The sequence below is a fragment of the Anabrus simplex genome, chromosome 2 (genome assembly GCF_040414725.1).
Source record: "Anabrus simplex isolate iqAnaSimp1 chromosome 2, ASM4041472v1, whole genome shotgun sequence".
Taxonomy (NCBI): Eukaryota; Metazoa; Arthropoda; class Insecta; order Orthoptera; family Tettigoniidae; genus Anabrus; species Anabrus simplex.
Window position 1 is genome coordinate 145,850,729 of NC_090266.1, and position 26,155 is coordinate 145,876,883.

The 26,155-nt window shown below is 42.1% G+C and overlaps 1 protein-coding gene across 2 annotated transcripts in view; it reads right to left on the minus strand.

Moving 5' to 3' along the window:
* Window positions 1-26,155, minus strand: part of LOC136862711 (protein suppressor 2 of zeste) — a 293,904-nt gene that overhangs the window by 177,429 nt on the left and 90,320 nt on the right. For both annotated transcript variants that reach the window (XM_067138930.2, XM_067138929.2), the window contains exon 2: window positions 8,247-8,368. In XM_067138930.2, coding sequence (XP_066995031.2) covers window positions 8,247-8,361 — 115 coding nt within the window. In that variant the 5' untranslated portion in view covers window positions 8,362-8,368. The remainder of the gene's footprint in view (window positions 1-8,246; window positions 8,369-26,155) is intronic.

Sequence of the window (26,155 nt, forward strand, 5' to 3'; positions counted from 1 at the left end):
TTATCTATTTAGGACTACGCGGGAAGATTCTATATTTGATCATTAAACTAGAGACGAAAGTACCGACCAAGTAACTGCGGGCTTTGGGTCTCGTGGCTATCAGCTCGCATTCGGGAGATAGTGAGTTCGAACCCCTCTGTCGGCAGCCCCGAAGATGGTTTTCCGTGGTTTCCCATTATCACACTAGTCAATTACCGGTGCTGTACTTTAATGAAGGCCACGGCCGTTCCCTTCTCACTCCCAATCCTTCCTATCCCATCGTCGCCGTAAGACCTAATTTTGTCGGTGCGATGTAAACAGAAATAAAGAAAACTAAGATAAGTTGAAAGGTTTCCACGTTTATTAAAGTTATTCAAGGAAATTTAACATAAATGATTTTACACTCACGGGTTGAGTGGTTCAGATGGTTGAGGAGCTGGCATTCTGACCAGAACTTGGCAGGTTCGATCCTGACTTAGTCCTGTGGTATTTGAAGGTAAATGAAATGGCGTACGGCTTTTAGAGCCAGGAGTGTCCAAGGACATGTTTGGCTCGCCAGGTGCAGGTCTTCCGATTGATGTATGTAGGCGACCTGCGCGGCGTGATGGGGATGAAATGGTGATGAAAATAACGCATACACCTAGCCCCGTGGCAGCGGATTTAATCGATGATGGTTAAAATTCCCGACCCTGCCGGGAATCGAACCCGGGGCCCCTGTGACTAAAGGCCAGCACGCTAACCATTTAGTCATTGGGCAGGACTATTTGAAGGTGTTCAAATACGTCAGTCTCGTGTCGGTGGATTTAATGGCTCGTAAATTAACTCCTTCGGAACTATATTCCGGCACCTCGGCGTCTCCAAAAACCATAAAAGTACTTAGCGGGACGTACAAAAATAACATTATTATGGTTCATAATTGTTCATGTGCCTAGCTATAAATAGTCTGTGAGTGTTTATTTTGAATTGCATATTGGAACATTGTAACTGGGCGAAAGCCTGTTATGTTCAGTTCAATAAATTCATTCATTCATTCATTCATTCATTCATTCATTCATTCATTCATTCATTCATTCATAATTGTTCATAATATTCATAAATTCTTAATAAAATAAAATTTAAGAAGTGTGATTCTTTCTTTCTTTCTTTCTTTCTTTCTTTCTTTCTTTCTTTCTTTCTTTCTTAATATGTTTACCCTCCAGAGTTGGTTTTTCCCTCGGACTCAGCGAGGGATCCCACCTCTACCGCCTCAAGGGCAGTGTCCTGGAGCGTGAGACTTTGTGTCCGGGGATAAAAGTGGGGAGGAGGACCAGTACCTCGCCCAGGTGGCCTCACCTGCTATGCTGAACAGGGGCCTTGTGGAGGACAAGATGTTTGGAAGGGGTAGGAAAGGAAGAGGGAAGGAAGCGGCCGTGGCCTTAAGTTAGGTATCATCCCGGCATTTGCCCGGAGGAGAAGTGGGAAACCACGGAAAACCACTTCCAGGATGGCTGAGGTGGGAATTCAACCCCCCTTTACTCAGTTGACCTTCCGAGGCTGAGTGGACCCTGTTCCAACCCTCGTACCACTTTTCAAATTACGTGGCAGATCTGGGAATCGAACCCGGGCCTCTGGGGTGGCAGCTAATCACACTAACCACTACACCACAGAGGCGGACAAACATTTTCTTTCTCAGGTATATCCTGTTTAAAAAAAGTTATTTTCTGAAGTTATTTATCCTGCATTACTTTGGTAGACTGAGAAACTTCAGAGGTTATATATATTGTAGTGCGTTCATAGTTTTCCATTAGAAGGCACAATAAGAAATCCAAAACTTAATCAAAATGACGCAACTAATAAATGAAATGACTATGTAATAAAAATAGAAAGCGATATCATCTCCATGCAGGCCACGAAGACCCTTGGAGGTGGTGAAAGGTAAAGGATTCCACTATCTGCAACCTCGGTAGGCCTACTTGATGGGGTAGAGTGGTTAGCTCTACGCCCGGTCGTCTCTGTCCCGCAGGACACTCATTTTCAGTATAGGCCGAGTGAACCTCAGAGCCAAGTGAACCTCCGGAAGTAGAAAACTCGTTTTCCTAAGTTTTTGACTTTCAGAGGGGGAATCGAACCCTCCTCCTTCCACGGGAAGCGAACACGCCTTTACCGCCTCGACCAGGCAGCTTCTAACGGCTGTATATTGGTATATATAAATTGATTACATTATACTCGAAATACACTTTCAACGTGTTAAGCTGGGTTCAGTACATATTGAAGAGATGTTAAGTACAGAAGGAAAATGGAAAACAGGACACGAGTGGGATCCGAACCCACAAACTCCGATTGGTGTCCGAGTGGCCATTTTTGTTCTGTACTTAAGTACTTAACATCTCTTAGTGGCTGCCTGGCCCAAGTGGTAAAGGCGTGCTCGGTTCGCCCGGAAACACGTGGGTTGGAATCCCCGCCAGGAACTCGTAAAATTTAAGAAAATGGGATTTCCACTTCCGGAGGTGCACATGGCCCTGAGGTTCATTCAGCCTACACCAAAAATGAGTACCAGGTTAATTCCTGGGGGCAAAGACAGCCAGGTGTAATGCTAACCACTCTACCCCATCAAGTGCCGATACTGGTTGAACCGTGTACCCTTCACTTTCTTCAGGAATTGCCCATGCTGGGCCTCTGTTGATTTAGCAATTTTCTCACTTCATCTAACAGGGGTTTCTTCTATTCTAGTAGCTGTTATTTTCGTTACTAAAAAAACCAAACCCCATGGCACTACAGCCCTTGAAGGGCCTTGGCCTACCAAGCGACCGCTGCTCAGCCCAAAGGCCTGCAGATTACGAGGTGTCGCGTGGTCAGCACGACGAATCCTCTCGGCCGTTATTCTTGGCTTTCTAGACCGAGGCCGCTATCTCACCGTCAGATAGCTCCTCAATTCTAATCACGTAGGCTGAGTGGACCTCGAACCAGCCCTCAGGTCCAGGTAAAAATCCCTGTCCTGGCCGGGAATCGAACCCGGGGCCTCCGGGTAAGAGGCAGGCACGCTACCCCTACACCACGGGGCCGGCATTTTCGTTACTACAACTATTAATATACGTGCTCCAGGACCGAGGTTACGGATAGTGGAAGCCTGCCTTTACCTTCCACCCCTCCAAGGGCCTTCATGGCCTGTAAGGAGATGACTTTGCTTTTGCTTTTACGTAACCTCTCTTCAGTATGTACTACATGTACTGAAAACGACCTAATGCCATGAAAGAGCCGGCCTGGGTGACTCAGACGGTTGAGGCGCTGGCCTTCTGACCCCAACTTGGCAGGTTCGATCCTGGCTCAGTCCGGTGGTATTTGAAGGTCCTCAAATACGGTAGCCTCGTGTCGGTAGGTTTATTGGCACGTAAAATAACTCATGCGGAACAAAACTCCGGCTCCTCGGCGTCTCCGAAAACTGTAAAAGTAGTTAGTGGGACGTAAATGAAATAACATTATTAATATTATGAAAGTTTACTTCGAGTACAAGGTGGTCATGAAAATTCAATATTCATTGATTACATTATGCTCAGGAGATGAGGTATAGATTTAAGCAAAATTTATTTAGTTTTAATATTTGCAGGTAGTGGAGAAAATGTGTTTTTAAATGTTGGAACAATATGTAATACAGTATATTCAGGGCATAGTTAGTCGAAAAGGATGCGTGATATTTTCGAGGATAGAATTTAACGCGCCCTTTTGATAACACATCCCGGATTCCATCTTGGAGTCTTCGTACCTGCACGATATGAAATTCGGTGTTATTTGGTGTAGCTCTGCTACAGGTCATTCCATGTAAAGAAAACAGTATTGCTCTTATGACAAGAGGACTGCCATATCGAACGGCTCTGCTCAAAACATCACGGGAAAACGGCGGCACTTAAATTTGTGGAACTCAGTTTTCAATTTCAAGACAAAAGGGGGAAGAAACTAAACTGAACATTATTTTTATGAACAGAAGAGGACTGGGGGCTTAAAGAGGGCTCATTTTGATGTTCACAGCATAACGGCAAAACGGCGGCAGAAAAATTCGTGAAACTAATTTTTTAAGTTCAAAATGTAAGGGAGAAATGTTCAGATGCAAATTATTTCCATTTACTCAAGGGGACAGGGAGTTTAGAGGGGCCTAATTTTGGTTTCCGCAACATAACAGGAAAACTACGGCACATAAATTTGTGAAACTCTCTAATTAAATTCAAGAGAAAAGGAGGGAGAAGAAACTAAACAACAAATTATTTTCATTAACCCAAGAGGCCAGGGGTTTTAGAGGGGCTCCATTTTTGTTTTCACAGCGTAACGGGAAAAATGTGGCATATACATTTGTGAAACTCAGTACTTAAGTTCCAGAGAAAAGAAGGAAGAAACTAGGCCTAACCTGCAAATTACTTTCATAAAATCTAGGGTACGTGGATACGCACTGACATAAAGACTAAAAATCATGCGCAACACATAAGCAGACGCCTACTCTGCAACAGTAATATGCTGCCAGCGATTCACAGAGTAACGGATTACGCGTTACATCTACCAGAGCGACACAGAAGGAAAATTAAGGTAGGCAACAAAGCGATGGCTGCTACCGCCATTGTGCCTCCTCCCTGAGAATATATTTACGAAATAGAAAATCTTAAGTAGTTATTTTAATAAAGCATGGGCAAAAAATGCCTCATCCTTTTTTCCTTTCTTCCATAATCTATATATATATATAAAGTAACTTGTCCTGCCTGACTGACTGATTCATCATCGCCGAGCCAAAACTACTTGACATAAAGAAATGAAATTTTGGGGATATATTCATTTTATGATGTAGGTGCTCGCTAAGAGAGGATTTTTGGATATTCCTTCGCTAAGGGGGTGAAAAGGGGGGTGAAATTTTAAAATGAGTGTATCTATATCTCAAAACTTTAAAAGTTTACAGATGCAAAAATTGGTAATTAGAATCTTCTTTAAAAATAAGGAAACACGTATTTTTTTGTTTTCAGAATATACCAATAGGAGGGGTGAAAAAGGGTGAAAAATGGGGGGAAATGGGTTGAATGCCTTTAATCAGGACACCAGTACTTATATCTCAGAAACTGAAGATATTACAGACCTGAAAATTGGTGCTTTTGATCTTTTTTAAAAATAAATAAACACGTATTTTTTTGTTTTTGGAAAATCTAATTAATACGAGGGTGAAAAGGGGGTGAATTTTTAAAATGAGTGAATCTATATCACCAAAATTTTTAAGTTTGCAGATGTAAAAATTGGTATTTAGAATCTTCATTAAAAATAAAGAAAAACGTATTTCTTTGTTTTCGGAAAATCGCAATAGAGGAGTGAAAAGGGGTTAAAAATGGGTTGAATGCCTTTAATGAGGCTACTGATATCTCAGAAACGGAAGATATTATAGACCTGAAAATTGGTGTTTGGGATCTCTTTTAAAAATAAAGAAACACGTATTTTTTGTTTTTCTGGAAAACCCAATTAAGGGGGGTGAAAAGGGGGTAATATTTTAAAATGACTGTATCTATATCTCAAAGCTTTTAAAGGTTATAGATGTAAAAATTGGTATTTAGAATCTCCATTAAAAATAAAGAAACACGTATATTTTGAATCGGAAAATCATAATAGGAAGGGTGGTAAAGGTTGAAAAAGGGGTCGAATGCATTTCATGAGTCTACGTATATTTCAGAACCTGAAGATATTACAGACCTGAAAATTGGTGTTTGGGATCTCCTTTAAAAATAAAGAAACACGTATTTTTCTTTTTGTGGAAAATCCAATTAATGGGGGGGGGGGTGAAAAGGGGGTGACTTTTTAAAATGAGTGTATCTATATCTCAAAACTTTTAAAGTTTATAGATGTAAAATTGGTATTTAGAATCTCCTTTAAAAATAAAGAAACACGTATTCTTTTGTTTTCGGAAAATCCCAATAGGAAGGGTGTAAAAGGGTGAATAATAGGTTGAATGCCTTTCATGAGGCTACTTATATTTCAGAACCTGAAGATATTACAGACCTGAAAATTGGTATTTTGGATCTACTTTAAAAGTAAAGAAACACGTATTTTTTCGTTTTTGGAAAATCCAAATATTGGGGGGTGAAAAGGGGGGGTGAATTTTTTAAAATGAGTGTGTCTACATCTTAAAACTTTAAAATTTACAGATGTAAAAATTGGTAGTTAGAATCTCATCTAAAAATAAAGGAACACGTATTTTTTGGTTTTCTGTAAATCCTAATAGGAGAGGTGTAAAAGGGTGAAAAATGGGTTGAATGCCTTAATTGAGGATACACATATCTCAGGAACGAAAGATAATACCGAACTGATAATTTGCATATGGGATCTCCTTTAAAAATAAAGAAACACGTATTTTTTAGTTTTTGGAAAAGCCAATTAATGGCGGTTAAACAGGAGTGACAAATTGGGGTGAATTTTTTGAAAGACTATATCTACAGAATATCTTGGAAACGTAAAATGTTACAGACGTAAAGAGTGGGTGTAAATCTCCTGTAAATGTAAAGAAATATAGGTGATTTGTTTTTGGAAACTCCACTTAAGGGGAACTCAAAAGGGGTGAAATTTTAAAATGAGAATGTTTACAGTATATCTAAAAAAACTTAATATGTTACAGAAGTGAAAAATGGTACTCTTTATCTCTATTAAACATAAAGAAACGTGTACTTTTAGTTTTCGGAAATACCACTTGGGTGGAGGGGAGGGGTAAAAGTGACTGAAAATGGTGTTGAATTCTTTTAATTAGGCTACTGATGTCTCAAAAATGAATATGTTACAGACGTGAAATTTGATATTTGGAATTTGCTTTAAAAGTAAAGAAACACGTATTCTCGGGAAATCCAATGAAGGGGGGGGGGAGGGGTAAAGAATTGAAAAATTAATTGACTGAATTGTTTGAGAATACATACATCTAATAAAAACTAAAGTTGTTACAGACGTGAAAATTCTTATTTGGACCTCCTTTAAAAACAAAGAAGAAAGCGTTTTGGTGGGGAAACCATCTTGGAGGGCGGGAGTGTAAAGGAGTTGAATTCCTTTCATGAGGACACATAAATCTTGAACTGAAGAAGTTAGAGTCGTGATAATTGGTATTTAGAAGATCCTTTACTATTAAAGAAACAAGTATTTTTTGCGGGAAAATTCATTTAGGGGGAGGAGAGATTATTGTGAAATAAAGTGAAAAAAAGTAAATTATTTTTATGGGGATACTTATATCTCAAAACTGAAGGTAATAGACGTGAACATTGGTGTTTGGAATCTCCCTTAAACATAAAGAAACAAGCATCCTTTTAATTCTTTTTCGGCGGGGGGGGGGGGGGGCTGTAAATAAACTTAACGGCGGTGGGGTGTAGAAGGAGGTGAGACCAATTGATTCTACTGTTATAAATGTACTTATAAGGATCCTCCGTTGCTCAGGCGGCAGCGCGCCGGCTTCTCATAGCTGGGTTCCGTGGTTCAAATCCCGGTCACTCCATGTGGCATTCGTCCTGGACAAAACGGAGGCGGGACAGGTTTTTCTCCGGATACTCCGGTTTTCCCTGTCATCAGCCATTCCAGCAACACATAATAATAATAATAATAATAATAATAATAATAATAATATTCTGGACCGTCGTCAAATTGCGGACCGCGACGGAAACGGCTCCTGGACGGGTAATGACTAAGAATGCAGTCCGGTCGCGGGTTCAGTGCCGCAAGTCACCCAGTATGACAGCACGCTGGATCTCCTGAAGGATTATATCCGTATTAAAAATAGTATAGGAAAAGGTGGCAAAGATTTACGGACCCAACTGACCTGGAGGAATACCTGAGCCTAACCCGGGAAGTACGAAATCGATTGCTGGAAAGGAAGATTTAAAATGGGAGGAAACGTGCCGTAAAATAATAGATCGGGAATTTTGGTGGATTCTTGCAGAGAACGTGTCAGATCGCGAATTTCGGCGGATTATATATCTAAAACAATAAGCATTCAATTATAAATTTCAGTATAATACCGTAGCGAAGCACGGGTATCTTGCTAGTACAGTATAAAGTACATTACAATATTCCTCAATCACGAGGAATTGTGAATGTCTAAGACGGGGTATGTCACTCCTTGTAGATCCATAATAGCAATACTGTTTTCTAAACACAGAATGATCTATAGTCCCTGGGCTCGACTACCACCCTCGTCCTCTTGAACAACCCGACAAGGTCAGTCAAGAATTAGAAAATAAAGAATGGACTGCTAAATTCTCTACTGCAATAGGAAAAGTACACAATCATCTACTTACAAGAATGAAGGCACTCGACGATAGTAGTAGCGTCAATAAGGTAACCACCACACAGGACACACATGAGGTATGGGTTGACGTCGGTGAGACGCAGACGACCTTTATTGGGCATCATGGCCGTCCTGAAACATCAGAGCAAAAAGAAAATTAGCACTTTGGCGACTATGAGACCCGCCGGCGGGTCACGCCAACTCTTTACTTCTGGACGGTGAGACTCGCCGGCGGTCTCATGACACATTATATATACTGGAGCCGTATCGCGCGCCGTTCACAGATTATGCTTTCGTCCTTTCTGGTTCGTCTCTACATAAGGCATACTAACGTCGTATACAGTGGGACATGCAGGGAGTACATAGGAGTTAGGATAATTAAGAAATTATTCAATATGCTTGTTTCATTACTCAAATCATTTTATATGAAGAAAAAAATATGTACAAAAATATAAGAATAGACACACACTTAACATGTTGCTTCACAACACTACGTTCGATCAAAACAAACAATGCTGCATAAAGAACGCCAATTTCAGCGAGGTCGCCGGCGGGTCACAGAGTGCGCGCCAACCCCGTGCGTTACTTGTGGACGATATGACCCGCCGGGCGGTCTCAGCACACAGTGCACACAGTGCACCCCAACGCCTATAGGCTGTAATTGAGATGTGTAATAGTATGTAATATATCTATTAGAGTTCCAGTATCTCTGATTTTTCACTTCGTTCCTAATTAATAAACTCGGAAAACAATACGCCGTCGTCAACGTGTTAGATACATTTTCTGGAGTATCATAAGTTGTAAAGTCAAGCCATTCTAAGCCGCATTTTAAACACTATATTCTATACTCTGTAGTTGAAATATATGTCAAATATCGAAATTAATATGCAATCCCTACTGCAAAGTCAATGACGTCATGGTGTTGTCGGAGTATTGTTTAGGAATATAACAATAATACTTTTCGTTTAGCTACATTGCCGGAATGAATTTGCAACATCCGTAAGAGTAATGTCCAACTGAACGTGGGTACAACAGTTGTATGCTGGAAGACTAGTTAAACTGTAGAATGTTTCCAGGATTCAAGGACGTCGTCCAACAGCTGCGTTGAAATGATAGCCATATGTTCAGCTGTACAGTATGGAATTACCCAGAAGTTTTCTAAAATCCTGATTCTTTCCGATTCTCGTAGCACTCTTCAGCGACTAGAACATCCGCGGCGGTCTATAAAACCCCCTTATATATTTATGACATCCTACATATGGTAATATGTACGAGAAACGCTGGAATCACGATACACTTCTTATGGATAGGACACATAGGAATAGAACACAATGAACGAGCTGATCATCTTGCAAAACTGAGTATTACTGAAGGTATATTTCACGGAATCCAGCTTCCCTATACGGACTTCCTTCGATTACCATGTTAACGATCGGTCGTAAAGTGGTCGGCTGAGTGGACAGATCCACACATACTCAAAGAGGACGACATTATGTAATCATCCAACCAGACGTTCCCACAAAACCCTGGTTTCAACATTGCGTCTTCAGAGGCACCAACTTACATCCATCATCCGCATGCGTTTCGGACACGGCTGTTACCCCAGCCATTTACATCGAACTAGTGTGCTGAACTCTCCCATGTGTGATTGTGATCCGTCAAGTGTTGCAGAAATGAACCACATAATATTGGCTTGTAAACACCATCAAGCTGCTCAAAATCGCCTGTATAAAAGGACACACGAACTTAGAATCACCCTCCCTACCACTGTTATAATGCTACTATCCCTTTTTAAGCGCGAAGTGTATTTAGTTCTAGTTCAGTACTTTCGTGAAACAAATTTGACCATATGAACGTTTTTCGGCTCATCAGAAATGTTTATTTAATATGTTTCTAAGTGTTTTCTCTTTCAGTCGTAACTGTTTTATTGGTTTATCATATGCTTCTCTTATGTATCCCATTTATTGTTTTATTCATGTATGTGTGTTTGGTGGCTGCATGGTCGCAAGACCGAAAGCCAAGATAATAAATAAATAAAAATAAATAAACATCTGGCGTAGTACCATTCACTTCGTTGTCTCGTTTCCAGCCACACACCGGACAGCAGGAGCGGCGATTGGGGGGGGGGGGCACTAAGGGGGGCAGTCGACCCTCCACTCTGTGGAGAAAGCATTACATTTTTTATTCCATTTCAATCGGCTGAAACTAGAAATTCTTTAAAAAAATCAATTTGTACAAGCCCTGTTGTCTTATCAGCCAATTCTTCCCTTTATTTTCTTTTATCAGCGGATATACGGAGAAAATGTCCTATAGCGCCACAGGAAGTAGCGGAGACTTTGCATGTGCTGTGAGGAAGGGTAGCAGGGGTATATAGACGTTTGCTTCGGCTATGGACACTAAGGTATGATTCACCCGCTTGTCGCGCGCATTCGTCAGTCTGGCAGTCTCCTTAATGTCTGTTAGTTTCAAATACAAAATGATTTTAACTGTATAGTGACGCTGTCCTCTATTTAATTGTAATGCATGTGTAATATTGTTACTTTGGTGAAACTTTTATTGTATAGTATTGAATCAAAATCTCAAAAAAACTACTATTACCACACTTAAGTTGGTTGAGTGTTAACTTTTACCTCTCTATCGAAATTCACTCAGAGAGCAAACAACTTACCATTTTGTAGGTTTTTTCAGTTTTGATGTATATATCCCGACAACCCTCCCCTCACCACGCCCGCTATATTCCACAAACCCAAGTACTTTTTGTTGTTGTTTTTACTCACCCCCACTTCTAATTCCAATCGCCGCTAATGCCGGATAGTACTGTGTAGCAGTCAAGTCATGCCTCCAAAACGGTTACATGCCCCGGTTGTGCAATTACAGCCGTCTGACAGGCGACGTATCGTAGGGATTCGTAAGGCTGGATGGGCAAATCGATGGATTAATGCACAGGTTGGTCATGAAGTATCAGCAGTGTGGCGAGGTATCAATGGTGATCAACTGAACAGGCCTTAGAGGCTTAGAACTTGGTTCGGAAAGGTGGCGTAGTGCAGACATACGTCACGTTCGGCGTACTGCTAGGGCATCACAGGCAGATCGCAATGCGTCTGCAGCAGAGATCCGAGTGAATGTGACACCAAGGGGTGTGCACACGTGCAGTTCTCTCAATTTCCTCGTTAACCCTTTGTTACCCATACCTACCATATGGCAACAATTACTTTTACCCTTTACAGAAACGTTATTATACTGAACACCGTGCTATTTTAGCCCACATTAGCCACTTGGATATCTTTTCTTCGAAATAATTGTGGTTCCGAAGTTGGGAACACTGTTAGAGCTCCATGTTTGCTGTTTAAGTCTCAACATCTGCTTCAAACATGGAATGTGAATGACGGGCTTCGTTTTCAACTGTGAATAAACAGTTTATTTGAAGCATGAGTCATTAAATAATATTAGGTACATATCAGTAAAAGACTCTAAATTATATTTTTGCTAAGAATGAAGTCATATCCCTAATGTATTTTACTGTAATCGGTTCCTAAAATAATTATTGCCATATGGCACCTACAGTCATTGGAGGTTAGGTAGTACACATTTGTTTACTTCTAGATTTTCATACCCTTATATCATATGATTCAAGTTTCTTGATGAATGTACTGTGTAATGTAATATATTATTATTTCTTTATTAGTACATATAGGTCATTTGTATTAAAAGTAAGGTTAAGAGTTATTTTTTGACGTAGTCACATAACAAGAGATGTTTTCTTGGTAGAACCCCAACTCCCCACTGCCACATAAATATTTGGACTTTATCCTGAATAAGGTAGTAATTCCTGGTGGGGATTTATCATATGTTGACATTGATGATGATCCTGAGACAGTAGAACAGAATATTGTTCGCAGGAGTGTTACAACTGATGAACCACCAAATTCAGTAGATATGACTGCACTGAGTCATAGGCCCAATCTTCCTGCAGTAGATAATTCTGATTGTGAGGTTTGATGGTGTAACCGTCCAGGCTTCTCCAGCCCTACTAATTTAATATAATATCATTTTACGCGATAACATTTGATATCAAGTTTATCCGCCATCGGCAATTATTCGTAATAACATATGTATTCTACGTCAAGCATTTGTAAATAAGGTTTTTGCAATCATATTGTATATATTATAACATCATTTATTATTTATTATTATATTATGAAAGATAGGAATTTATTATGTATTGGATTTGGTTAACATGTTGAAATATAGTTGTTGTCATTTCATCTCATATTTGTGTATACGGAAACGGTTATTCTTGAGCGTGGAAAATTACATGACTCATGGGTTTAACTCATGAGCTAAGGCTAGTAAACAGCGACCCGCGCGCGAGGCTTGCAAGCTGGTCAGCTACATCATCGCCACGCCTACTGGACTTGTCAAGAAAGAAGAGAAGGGGAGTTGATAATTCGATCTATCGAATCAGATACTTCGTTGTAGATGAGTTGTGAGATTGAACTGTTACCAAGAGTGGGGGTGAGCCCGAATATATAGAGATTCTCACCACGAGAACAAGCTAACTTGAACTTCTTCTGTGAACATCTACTTTGAACGACGTTATTATTTTGAGACAGTATGTGGTCGCTCCGCGACATAGTTATTTTTGTACAATGTGTTATCGCTTCGATACAGAACTTAGGTGCGGTTATGTTATCGGATCTGCGTGAGACGAAACAAGCTTACGGCTTGTGTTATATTCAGTAAATCTTCTGGACGAAGAACTATGTTTATTTCAAGTCTACGGAATTTGGTACAAGTCTGTACCGTATAAATATTATAGCTCAGTTGGATTGAGATTTCTACTAATATGGAAAAATTCATATCTCTGAATTTTCTCCTCATACGATCAACGCTGATCAGTTTTTACAAGTATAGGGCCAATGTCTAATTTTAAAGACTAGGCAATTAGGGAGTGCTAGTCCAGATAGCCCGTACCATATCAGAGAAGGAAGGAAGGATGTCCAGGGAGCCAATTCTACATCGAGAAGAAGAGAACGAATAACCACGGAAACCCGATGACTTCAACGAAAGCTGCAATTGGTGAGCTTCAATTAGATAAAGCAAGCAATTAGTAAATTCAGTAAAGTAAATTCTAAATCCCTCCACGCTTTACGGAACTTTTCCGATTCATCTCATTTTTTTGTATAATAAATTCATTTGTATTTTACATTGCGTTAATTTTCTTTCTTAAGCGATACTTAATGGTTAATTATTTAAAATCCTACCCCTGTGATTTAAGTATAAGTCTCTATGCTAGTAAATATAAATTTTGGTTTACAGTTTTGTTTAAAACTGTAACCCTGGCGCCCAAACATCACATAGAGAAATGGGAAACCATGGAATGTTAATTGTTTCTATTTGCGTGGCAATTTGCGGGCAAGCCACAAATAGTTTATTTGATATTCATGTGTCCCAAGGTAATAACTTTCATCTCCCCATGTGTCTTGATGAGGAGAGCGAACAGTTACAATGGGTCGTGCTACTGGCCAGTTTATATTAAAAAAAAAAAAAAAAACAGAAGTGTAGGAACTGTAAAGTGGGTTTCACCAGGGTGATGTGTAAGAAGTGCAAGGTTGGCTTATTGCTTGAATGGGAATAATGACTGCTTCTTGCCATTTCACAATCGTTAGTTAAAATTCAGAAGAACTAGGCCCACATCATATTTAGTATTCAACTGTAATTGTAAGATAAATTTTTTCACTTACTATATTAATTGATATGTTTATTGTGATGTATACCAACGGTGCAATAAGAATATGAAATTTAGTGAGTGTCTATTACTTTCACACCATGCCCCAAAGTTGCCATATGGCTATAATAATTACTTCAATAATTACAATGGGAATTTCTTTAAAAATGGTCATAACATCTTATTTGAAAGCCAAATAACACAGTAAGACAAGTGATTTTTTTTTTGTCGAAAAATAATTCAGGATAGAAAGGGTTAAGGCCCCGCGACTCAAACGTTAAGCATCGTTAGGAGCTGCCTGGCCGAGGCGATAAAGGCATGTTTGGTTCGCCTGGAAGGAATAATAATAATAATAATAATAATAATAATAATAATAATAATAATAATAATAATAATAATAATAATAATAATGTTATTTGTTTTACGTCCCACTAACTACTCTTTTACGGTTTTCGGAGACGCCGAGGTGCCCGAATTTAGTCCCGCAGGAGTTCTTTTACGTGCCAGTAAATCTACCGACACGAGGCTGAGGTATTTGAGCACCTTCAAATACCACCGGACTGAGCCAGGATCGAACCTGCCAAGTTGGGGTCAGAAGGCCAGCGCCTTAACCGTCTGAGCCACTCAGCCCGGCTCGCCTGGAAGGAAGTGGGTTCGATTTCCCCTCTAAAAGTCGAAAAACTTAGGAAACGACATTTTTACTTCCGGAGGTGCACTTGGCTCCGAGGTTCTGTCAGTCTACACCAAAAATGAGTACCAGGTTAATTCACGGAGGACAAAGACGACCGTTACGTAGCTGTCAGCTTGCATTCGGGAGATAGTGGGTTCCAATCCTACTGTCGGCAGCCATGAAGATGGTTTTCCCTGGTTTCCCAAATGTTGAGGCTTCGTTTCCGTTCCTATCCCGTTGTCGACATTAGACCTATGTGTGCCGTTGCGACGTAAAGCAAATTCTAAAAAAAAAAAGCTTGATTAAAACTGTTCTTCCCGTTTTAGTTCGATTACATCTCGTATATGCGATGTTCTCATCGTCCAATACTGTTAGGTCAAGTATTCGACGATACTTGAGATGTAATCGGCCTGAATCCTCCTTACCACTCAGCGATACGGAGAGGGTTGTTATCGATTTGCACTCTCCACCCACCACTCTGTTTCGTTCCTTTCATCTTCTATCATTCATAGCTGCCTGGCGCGAAAACTAACAGCAAGCGGAAGAGAACGATAACACTCGAAGGAGCTCGCACACAGCCCGATTTCTTACCACTGTAGTACGAACAATCAATGAGCAAGCGTGGGTAAAGGAGAGCTCTGTTTAGGTTGCTATGACAACAGCGAAAGAATAGCACACCACGTGCTCTTGACAGCTCTTTTCAGATCTCGCCATGTGAAGTTTGCAGGACCAGAAAATGTATCTTGATTACGATGATGATGATGATAGTCACTTCATTTAATGGGGACTAAGATGTAAGTCATCATTCCATGTAATTCTGTAGAAATGTCAACGTCAACCACAAGGAAATCTTCTGTGAGTCTAGCAGATTATCTTCTAAAAATAATGTCCTTAGTACTGCGATTCGGACCGTGCAGCCGTTACCTTGCATTGGGAGATGGTAGGTTCCAACCCCACTGTCGGAAGCCCTGAAAATAGCTTTCCGTGGTTTCCTATTTTCACACCAGGTAATGTCGGGACTGTACTCTAATTAAGGCCACGCTCGCTTCCATCTCACACCCAGTCCTGTCCCATCCCATATGCTAAGTAGAACTTGCCACGTTTTACCTGTAGGCACCGAGCTCGATAGCTGCAGTCGCTTAAGTGCGGCCAGTATCCAGTATTCGGGAGATAGTAGGTTCGAATCCCACTGTCGGCAGCCCTGAAGATGGTTTTCCGTGGTTTCCCATTTTCACACCAGGCAAATGCTGGGGCTGTTCCTTAATTAAGGCCACGGCCGCTTACTTCCCACTCCTAGCCCTTTCCTGTCCCATCGTCGCCATAAGACCTACCTGTGTCGGTGCGACGTAAAGCAACTAGCAAAAAATTACCTGTAGGCATCTTTCTATTTCTGCCTATGGAGTTATCTCCAGGCCCTCATCACCAACTTCCAGTACCACATACATTAATACCATATAAGGCTGGTAGCGTGCGCAGCATGTAGACAGGCATGATACTTCCTTTAGTATCACTACTTCCCAACCCCCATCTGCTATATCTTGACGATTGTGTTGATCGCCACGTGGGGGAAGCTGGCGTCAAGTGCTGCCACCCCTCCCCCCAACGAAGTAAACGGAAAACATCTTCTTCAGTACTATGAGATACCTGCAGAATGGGTGGAGCAAGAAAGCTTAGTGACTTTGAACATGGAATCGCGACTAATCAGTCAGGGCAATTTCCAGCCTTCTCAAGTTGCCCAAGTCGACTGTTGGTGACGTCATTGTGAAGTGGAAACGGGAAGATACAAGCATAACAAGACCACGACAGGGTAGACCAAGTGTGTCGACCGACAGGGACAACAGGGAACTTAAGATGGTGGTATGGGAAGATCGCGTGGCATCGTATGATACCATCATTCGGCAGCTAGCACCATGAGTGTGCGCTAGGAGGTAGGTGGACTGGACTTCATGATTCTGACAGCAACCTATACACCCCATGTTTCGCCTGTGAATGTTAAGCGCCGATTCAGTGGTGTTAGGTACGGCATCACGGGTCGGTTGACGACTGGAGACGAGTAATTAGGTGTGATGAATCACGTTATACCACGTGACAGTCAGATAGGAAGGTCTGGGTTTGGCGTAAGCCAGGCAAACGATAAAAGCATGTCCAGTGCCAAAGTGAAATTTGGTGGAGGCGGAGGACAGTGTTGGGATTTTCCTTGGGAAAGGCTTAGCCCTCGCGGAATTCAGCAGAGTACCGGCACGTTAAAGGCTAAGAATGTAAAGACAGTTTGATTATCTGCGCGTTGTCCCACGGTAGAAGACAAGTTCGAAGGTGAACACTGAGCATTTCAGGATGGCTCATACGGCAGCGCGTCGTCCTCTCACTGATGGATAAAGTGGTTCAAAACCCGGTCACTCCATGCGAGATTTGTGCTGAAAAAAGCGGAGGCGGGACAGGTTTTTCTCCGGGTACTCCAGTTTTCCCTGTCATCTTTCATTCCAGCAACCCTTTCCATTCTCAGTTCATGGCATCTATCATTCATTAATAAATCACTTTGGGAGTGGCGACTAATAGTCTAATAGCCTATATATGATTCATTCATTACATCCCTAACCCGGTGAATGATTGGAGAACAGGTTGTAGGTTTTCATTTTTCAATGCTCGCTGCCAAATGTGGGGTCTCCCTGTGAGTGGTATGTGGTTAAAAAGAAATGAACTGGTCAGCTCTGATCCACAACCTCAATTCTATCGAACCACTGGGATGAACTAGAACGGCGACATCGCTTCAGACCCCATTGACACACACCACTGGCTATGCTTGTTTCAGCACTATAGGGCGAATGGTCCGCCATTCACCCGGGAGACGACCCGACACCTGGATGATAAGACGTCTCTCCAGCCGTAATAAAGGCCAAGGCCCCGGCTCATCCCGTATTAATGTCCACTACTGGTCACTATATCCGAAGAACACTCAGAGGACAGTTTCGAGTAGGCGTCAAGATACTTTCGAACATATGGTGTTTAAGTACGTAAGTTGTCGGCTATTTGATCGTCGCACTTCCTCCAGGACTAAGTACCGACGGCTTTATGCTCTTTTTGGATTTTGTTCTAAGGTTTGTATTTTACGTACAATTTCCTGTTCAAATGATTGAGTACTTTTTCACAAACTTAGGAGAGGGACTGCTGGGTATCGTACAGGCATGAAAATGCTTTGAGAAGTGAAGTAAACTCTCAAATGGTGTTGAGATTCTTTTGTATCACAAATGGTGCCGTGGAGCCGAAAATGATATACAACTTCGATTTCGTCGTGAAAAATGCTCTATTTTATCACAAATGTTCATTAATCATCTTTGAGTTTCTATGTTTTCAAAAATAAAGCAACACCTTCCGTTCTTTTCTTTCTTTCTTTCTTTCTTTCTTTCTTTCTTTCTTTCTTTCTTTCTTAATCCATTTACCCTCCAGGGATGGGTTTTTTCCCCTCAGACTCAGCAACGGATTCCACCTCTACGGCCACAAAGACAGTGCCCTGGAGCGTGAGACTTTGGTCAGGGGATACAACTGGGGAGAGGGACCAGTACATCGCCCTCGCTGCCTCATCTGCTACGCTAAGCGGGGGCCTTGTGGAGGGATGGGAAGATTGGAAGGGATAGACAAGGCAGAGGGAAAGAAGCGGCCGTGGCCTCAAGTTAGGTACCATCCCGGTATTTTTTATTTTTTGCTATTGGCTTTACATCGCACCGACACAGATAGGTCTTATGGCGACGATGGGGCAGGAAAGGGCTAGGACTTGGAACGAAGCGGCCGTGGCCTTTATTAAGGTACAGCCCCGGCATTTGCCTGGTGTAAAAATGGGAAACCACGGGAAACTATCTTCAGGGCGGCCGACAGTATGGTTCGAACCCACTATCTCCCGAATACTGGATACTGGCCGCACTTAAGCGACTGCAGCTATCGAGCTCGGTCATCCTGGTATTTGCCTGTACGAGAAGTGGGAAACCACGGAAAACTACTTCGATGATGGCTGAGGAGGGAATCGAATCCCCCTCTAATCAGTTGACCTCTCGAGGCTGAGCGGACCCCGTTCCAGCCCTCGTACCACTTTTGAAATTTTGTGGCAGAGCCGGGAATCGAACCTGGGCCTCAGGGGGGTGGCATTTAATCATACTAACCACTACACCACAGAGGCTAAAGCAATACCACAAGAGTAAATAGTAAGAAAATTCACAATATGAATAATTTAAAACAGCCCTACATAATGTATTGAAACGAGATACAGTCCGATGAAAAATCATTATTGTAGTGAAAAAAATACTAGGGACAGGTAATCTCAAACATGAATAATGGGACAAGGTATAATTTGCAGTTGGGTATCGTATAGACTGATTTCACAAATGTCCAATATTGAAACCAAAATAGAAAGAATTAAAATTCGGGAGATAGTGGGTTCGAACTCCACTGTCGGCAGCCCTGTATATGTTTTTTCGTGGTTTACCATTTTCACACCTGGCAATTTCTGGGGCTGTACCTTAATTAAGACCACGGCCGCTTCCTTCCCACTCCTAGCCTTTCCTTTCCCATCGTCACCATTAGACCTAACTGTGTCGGTGCGACGTAAAGCCAAGTGAGTGTGCGTGTGTGTGTGTGTGAGTGAGTGAGTGAGTGAGTGAGATAGAGGGGGGGGGGGGGTGAGAATTACGGCGTTGGGTGGTCACGGGTGGTCACTAAGGGCACCGCCTGAAATTTGCAGTTATGCATAGAGAAAACAGACGACTGTACAATGCGTTCAATTAACATATGTGTTGACCTCGAACCACCGCAAAGGCACAGAGAATAGCCACCAATACCAGACAGAGGAAGATGTTGAGTTCAGTGGTATCGAAAAGAACCCCACAACACTGCTATTGGGTTAAAGGCTTCAACTAGCCATAACCTCAGCAGTAAGTTGGACAGAGTAGTTAGCCCTATACTCAACCGTCTTCTATACTGAAATGAACCTGGCACTTATTTCTGAAGTAGGCTGAGTGAAACCCAGTAAGAGTGGGCAAGCCTTGTCAAGAACGGTCACTGATGGCTTTCACACTCTTTTTAACACGAGCCTGCGCCCTTATTCCTCGTGCTCCGAGCCCGGAGGTCAGTCCACTCGCCACACCAGTTGTAGCCCTGAAGATGGTTTTCCGTGGTTTCTCAGTTTCATACCAGACAAATGCTGAGGCTGTATCTTCATTAAGGCCACGGATGCTTTCTTCCCACTCCTAGCCCTGTCCTATCCCATCGTCGACATAAGACCTATCTGTATCGGTGGGACGTAAGAAATTTGTAAAAAAACCCACACCAAATGTGCCACCAGTGATCATTTCCAAGCCGACATCGTACGACATGGAGTGCCGAAAGAACGTTCTTTGGCCCTTCAAAAATCAGACTACCGCTGCCGAGCATGAACCCATTACCTTAGGATCCGGAGGCCGACACTCTACCACTGATCCAAAGAGGGAGCTTAAAAGCGGGTAAAGTAAGAGCAAGAATCATTGCTGTGGAAGAACGCAGAGCAGAAAAGTAGTTGATGGCTTTGGCAGTGATTTGACTGGCTTCTCGAGGATCACTTCATCTTCTGTACGCTGAGGTGAGGCATTGCTAGACATGATTATAGACCACAAGGTCGTAACAATAACTCATCTAAGTTGTACTTTAAATTGACCTTTCGGCTGCTTGGATCAACAGGGGACACACTCCTAGTCACGGTTTATCGACTAGGGAATTGGCAAACACTCAATTACTCCAGGTATAGGTGCATTTCAAGTTCCACAACATGATCCCAATTACAGCCGATGGTAATTACTTAACCCTCTAAAGCACACTTGCTTTGATGTGACGTAGACGGCAAAATGGGATCTGGTGCATCTTTTTATTTCCTTTTTTCTTTCCTTCTTTCTTTCTTAATATGTTTACCGTCCAGGGTTGGTTTTTCCCTCAGCCTCAGCGAGAGATCCCACCTCTACCATCTCAAGGGCAGTGTCCTGGAGCGTGAGACTTTGGATCGGGGGATACAACTGGGAAGGAGGACCAGTATCTCCTCCAGGCGGCCTCACTCTCTATGTTGAACAGGGGCCTTGTGGGTGGATGGGAAGATTGGAAGGTATAGAAAAGGAAGATGGAAGGAAGCGGCCGTGGCCTTAACTTAGGGACCATCTCGGCATTTGCCTGGAGAAATGGGAGACCACGGAAAACCACTTCTAGGATGGCTGAGGAGGTAATCAAATTCCCCTCTACTCTGTTGACCTCCCGAGATTGAGTGGACCCCGTACCAGTCCTCATACCACTTTCCAAATTTCGTGGCAGAGCAGGAAATCGAACCCGAGCCTCCGGGGGTGGCAGCTAAGGACCTTTTTAAAATGTAAAATTATTTGTTATAGATCTCTTGAACTTAAAGTGCAATGACAAGCGTATGAATTTGGAGGTGAAAGAAAATATAATTCAGTTTGAGATCAAGAAACCACTTCACCTTAGCGGCACATACAAGCTTACTAGCGGGCTTGCTCTGCTGTCAATATGACTATCTGATCTACCTTACCTCACATCTTTTTAGCTGATATAACGATACTCAGAGTAGGCGGACAAATAAAGATATACAAAGACACCACAAACAATTTTTAAATTGGTGTAGGGCAGGGCTGTCAAGGACGCTGTATACGGCGAGCTGGTCGCGGCAAGCACAACAGTCATTGCAAACGGCTGCTGGTGACGTACTTGGCCCTGGGTCAGTGAGCTGTCTAATTCAAATATTGTTGGTAAAAATAAAAATAATATGTTTGCATGTAAATAGATTTCACGTAATCGGATTACGGATTGCCGGGCTGAGTATCTCAGTCAGTAGATCGATGGCTTTCTGATCTTAAGTTGGCAGGTTCGATCCTGGCTCAGTCCGGTGATATTTGAAGATGCTCAGATATATCAGCCTCGTGTCGATACATTTACTGGCACGTAAAAGTATTCCTGCGGTACAATATTTCGGCAACTCGAAGTTTCCGAAAACCATCAAAATGGTTGGTGGCACGTAAAACCATTATTATTATTATTATTATTATTATTATTATTATTATTATTATTATTATTATTATTATTATTATTATTATTATTATTGTGGAATTACAGATGAACTGTGAGAGTAAACATCCTTGCTTCATAAATGATTTCTCCCTCAAAATAATTACGAATACAGGCACGTATAAATAAGAGTTAATTTTTATATTCTTGTGGAAAGAGAAATAGGGAAGGGAGAACTTGTGTATGAAAATACATGTTTAATAATCGAAATTATATCCATCAAACATTAGTAACAGGAATATCTTAGTACCTTCACTAAAACATATATAATGTTTCTCTTAATAAGAATATAGTGATAAATAAATGGCCTACAGTAATTACAAATTAACAAGATTTTACTTTCATTCAGTTAGGTAACAGAAAAGGTAGGTAAATATAGATTAATAAATAGACCTTGTGAACAATGTATAGACAAATAAATAAAATAAACATAAGTGTTTTCCCTTGGATGAATTGCCATTCTACGTATTTTATTTCGACTGCTTTGACTCCACAATTCTTTCAATATTTGGTTTTATACTGATCTAAACGCTGCCATGATAACGTGGAATATTGCTGTCCCACCTTTTCCTGCGTTATGCGAGCTACAGGAGTGCTGCCAACCAAACCACCCACGGTAAAACGGGCTAGCCATGGCTGTGTGACCCCAGCGTGTAGGACAAGAGTTATTAATTCTGCTGGCTCGGGGACTATATGTTAGTGTGCTTCTTTATTTACGCTTAACACAACATACTAACCATCATAGAAACACACAGTAGTGTACCATGCGGAGCATTGTGTCAGGAAGAACACCCATCTATCTGACGTGGGCTTGAATACACATATGGTGCCGACTACAAGTAATGGCGGAAAGCTTAAGAAACAAAAGAAAAAGACAATTTGTGAAAATGAAACTTTGTACATTTTTAGAATTTGCTTTACGCTGCACCGACACACACAGGTCTTATGGTGACGATGGGATAGGAAAGGACTAGGAGCGGGAAGTAAGAAGCCATGGCCTTATTTAAGGTACAACCACAGCACTTGCCTGATGTGAAAATGGGAAACCACGGAAAACCATCCTCAGGGCTGCCGACAGTGGGGTTCGAACCCACTATCTCCCGAAAGAAAGCTGACAGCTACAATCACAGAATGTCCTCTTATCATGGGCAAGATATAAGAATAATTCCCGTGTCCTAGCCACCGTCTTGCAGTTTCACTAGACACTGGCAGGAGTCACTAATGAGTGAAGTGTACCATGATGTGTATTTCAACTGTGTCCAATGACACGCTTTTTGTGCGTTGTAGGAACATTTGAACTTAAACCATGGTTTCTCGTTCGCTTATAGTTGGTAGAAACTACACAGGTTTACTTCCTGCGTTTGTGAGAACCTGAATCTCACCACTTCACAGTGAAAGTGACACGTACATAAACAAGAGAAAATTATTCCTTTAGAAGGGATTTCTCACTCATATTTGCAAATCATGTGTGTGTATGCCTATGTCAGGGCTGGGGAAATTAGATCAAATATCTCAGAGCCAGCAAACGTTCTTAGGAGCCAGGTCATTCTGTCTGCAAATTGGTATTTTTTAGAAAACAAGTATGTTTCAATTGTTTCGAGCTACTATTACTAAATATCACAATTACTGTGTTTTTACCTTCATCATTCTTGACCTTCATTACTACAGGCGCACAAATCTTGTTTTTACACAAATAGAGATACGGTACCAAATCGCGAACAATACAATAGCGACTTTTGCAGCACCTAAATAACACAACGCCACGGACAAAATATGGCACCAAGACCGACCGCTTAACATCTCGACTTAATGGTTACGAGTAAAACCCAAACCCCATGGCGCAACAGCCCCGAAGGGTCTTGGCCTACCACGGGACCGCTGCTCAGCCCGAAGGCCTGCAGATTACGAGATGTCGTGTGGTCAACACGATCACGGCGTTATTCTTGGCTCTGTTGACCGGGACCGCCATCTCACCGTCAGATAGCTCCTCAATTGTAATCACGTAGGCTGAGTGGACTCGAACCAGCCCTCAGATCCAGGTAAAACTTCCTGACCTGGCCGGGAATCGAACTCAATGGCTACGAGTGGTCACGAGATATATCGATTCAACTCACCATTCACTTGAAGCCGGTTCTTATAACCATTTATAAACTTCATCATTTCCGTCTTTGGTACGCTAGAGAGAGGGCAGTAAGAAATGAAATGACGTATGGCTTTTAGTGCCGGGGATGTCCGAGGACATGTTCGGCTCGCCAGGTGCAGGTCTTTGGCCTGTAGGCGACTTGTGCGTCGTGATGAGGATGAAATGATAATGAAGACGGCGCATACACCCAGATCCCGTGCCAGCGAAATTAACCAATGATTGTTAAAATTCGCGACCCTGCCTCGAATAGAACCCTGGGTCCCTGTGACCTAAGGCCAGCAAGCTAACCATTTAGCCATGGAAGTAAGAGATAGAAAGAAATCAGTATTTTAAAACAAATTTAGTGACTATATTTTTAAAACGCCAATGAATTAACTTTTTACATTAGATTATTTCTAACCGGGCGAGTTGGCCGTGCGCGTAGAGGCGCGCGGCTGTGAGCTTGCATCCGGGAGATAGTAGGTTCGAATCCCACTATCGGCAGCCCTGAAGATGGTTTCCCATTTTCACACCAGGCGAATGCTGGGGCTGTACCTTAATTACGGCCACGGCCGCTTCCTTCCAACTCCTAGGCCTTTCCTATCCCATCGTCGCCATAAGACCTATCTGTGTCGGTGCGACGTAAAGCCCCCAGCAAAAAAAAAGATTATTTCTAGACTGTCCGACTCCTTGGCTGAATGGTCAGCGTACTGGCCTTCGGTTCAGAGAGTCCCGAGTTCGATTCCCGGCCGGGTCGGGGATTTTAATCTTCATTGGTTAATTCCAGTGGCCCGGCGGCTGGGTGTTTGTGCTGTCTCCAACATCCCTGCAACTCACACACCACACATAACACTATCCTCCACCACAATAACACGCAGTTACCTACACAGGGCAGATGCCACCCACCCTCATCGGAGGGTCTGCCTTACAAGGGCTGCACTCGGCTAGAAATGAATTTCTAGACTGGAAAAAATCCCTTAGATATTGTATTGCCCTCAGAATGGTACTTACTGGTCACAATTAGAAACGTGTAGGCGCCTACACAATTCTTTTCGTCGTCATTGTGGCCGAGTGCCTGGGATCTGTCCACCCTGGCCTCTATGTGTAAGTGGGTGTTGTATCAATAACCTGATTACTCATCTTCGTCGACCGGCTCCATGGCTAAATGGTCAGCCTGCTGGCCTTAGGTGACAGGGACCCAGGGTTCGATTCCCCGCAGGGTTGGGAATTTTAACCATCTTTGCTAAATTCCACTGGCACGTGGGTTGGGTGTATGTGTCGTCTTCATAATCATGTCATCCTCATCACGACGCGCACGTCGTCTACGGGTAGTCAAATCATAAACCTGCATCTGGCGAGCCCAACATATCCTTTCATTTCATTTTCGTCTCTGAAGATCAAGTGTACTGATATCGTCAGATGACATTTAAGAGTGTTTAAATATGAGGGATTCGTGCCAGTAGATTTACTGGCAAGTTAAACACAGCCATTATAATGGCAAAACTCCAATATTCTGGCGTTTGAAAAATATGTAGCAACTAAAGAGACTTCAGACTCAATATTATCAGATATTAGTGAGGACTTCAAATGTAATCATAAAATTACCAAAGTCTCGAAGTAAAAAAAGACGAAAAATAGCGATCTTCTCCTAGTACTGAGACTAAATGTGAACAAGTATGTAGGCTAAGAGATACCAACGTTACAATGCCCTTTTGAAGGCACCGTTCTACCTCTGCGTGAAGTATTCTGTGGTTCGCGCAACGCGAATAGAAAGCGGTTGGCGTTGACACAGTTCTATGCTGGCTTGAAGGACCTCCTTCCCCGCCTGTACACATTAGAAAGTTGCTTGTCTGCCTTTTTCACCCGCCCACTCTCGCATGCCCTTGCTATCTTCTCGCTGATCCTGTGTAGTTACCCACTTCAACAATTAGAACTATTAAATCGGCTGTGTGTTTTACTGGAAACACGCACTCTACCTTTGTTTTATTACACGCTGCTTTGTACCATTACCGATTTTCTCTGGAATGTTGCCTTGGAGGATTCACTATGGAGCAGTACATTTTCCTTAATCGAACATGCATCCCAACAGTTCGTTTTAATATCAATTCTGATTAAAGCATGCTGTATCCGCCATGGCCTACGGCAGGGATGGCAATCTTTTACCGACTAGCGTGTTGATTAAGGTCTTGTTTATTACTGTTGCTGTCTAGGTGCCACCGGTTATTTTCCTTCAAAATTATCATGAAACCCATCATCTGACTTCAATCACGTATTACTGTGGTTTGCATTATACATAAATCCAGTCGACATTTTAAA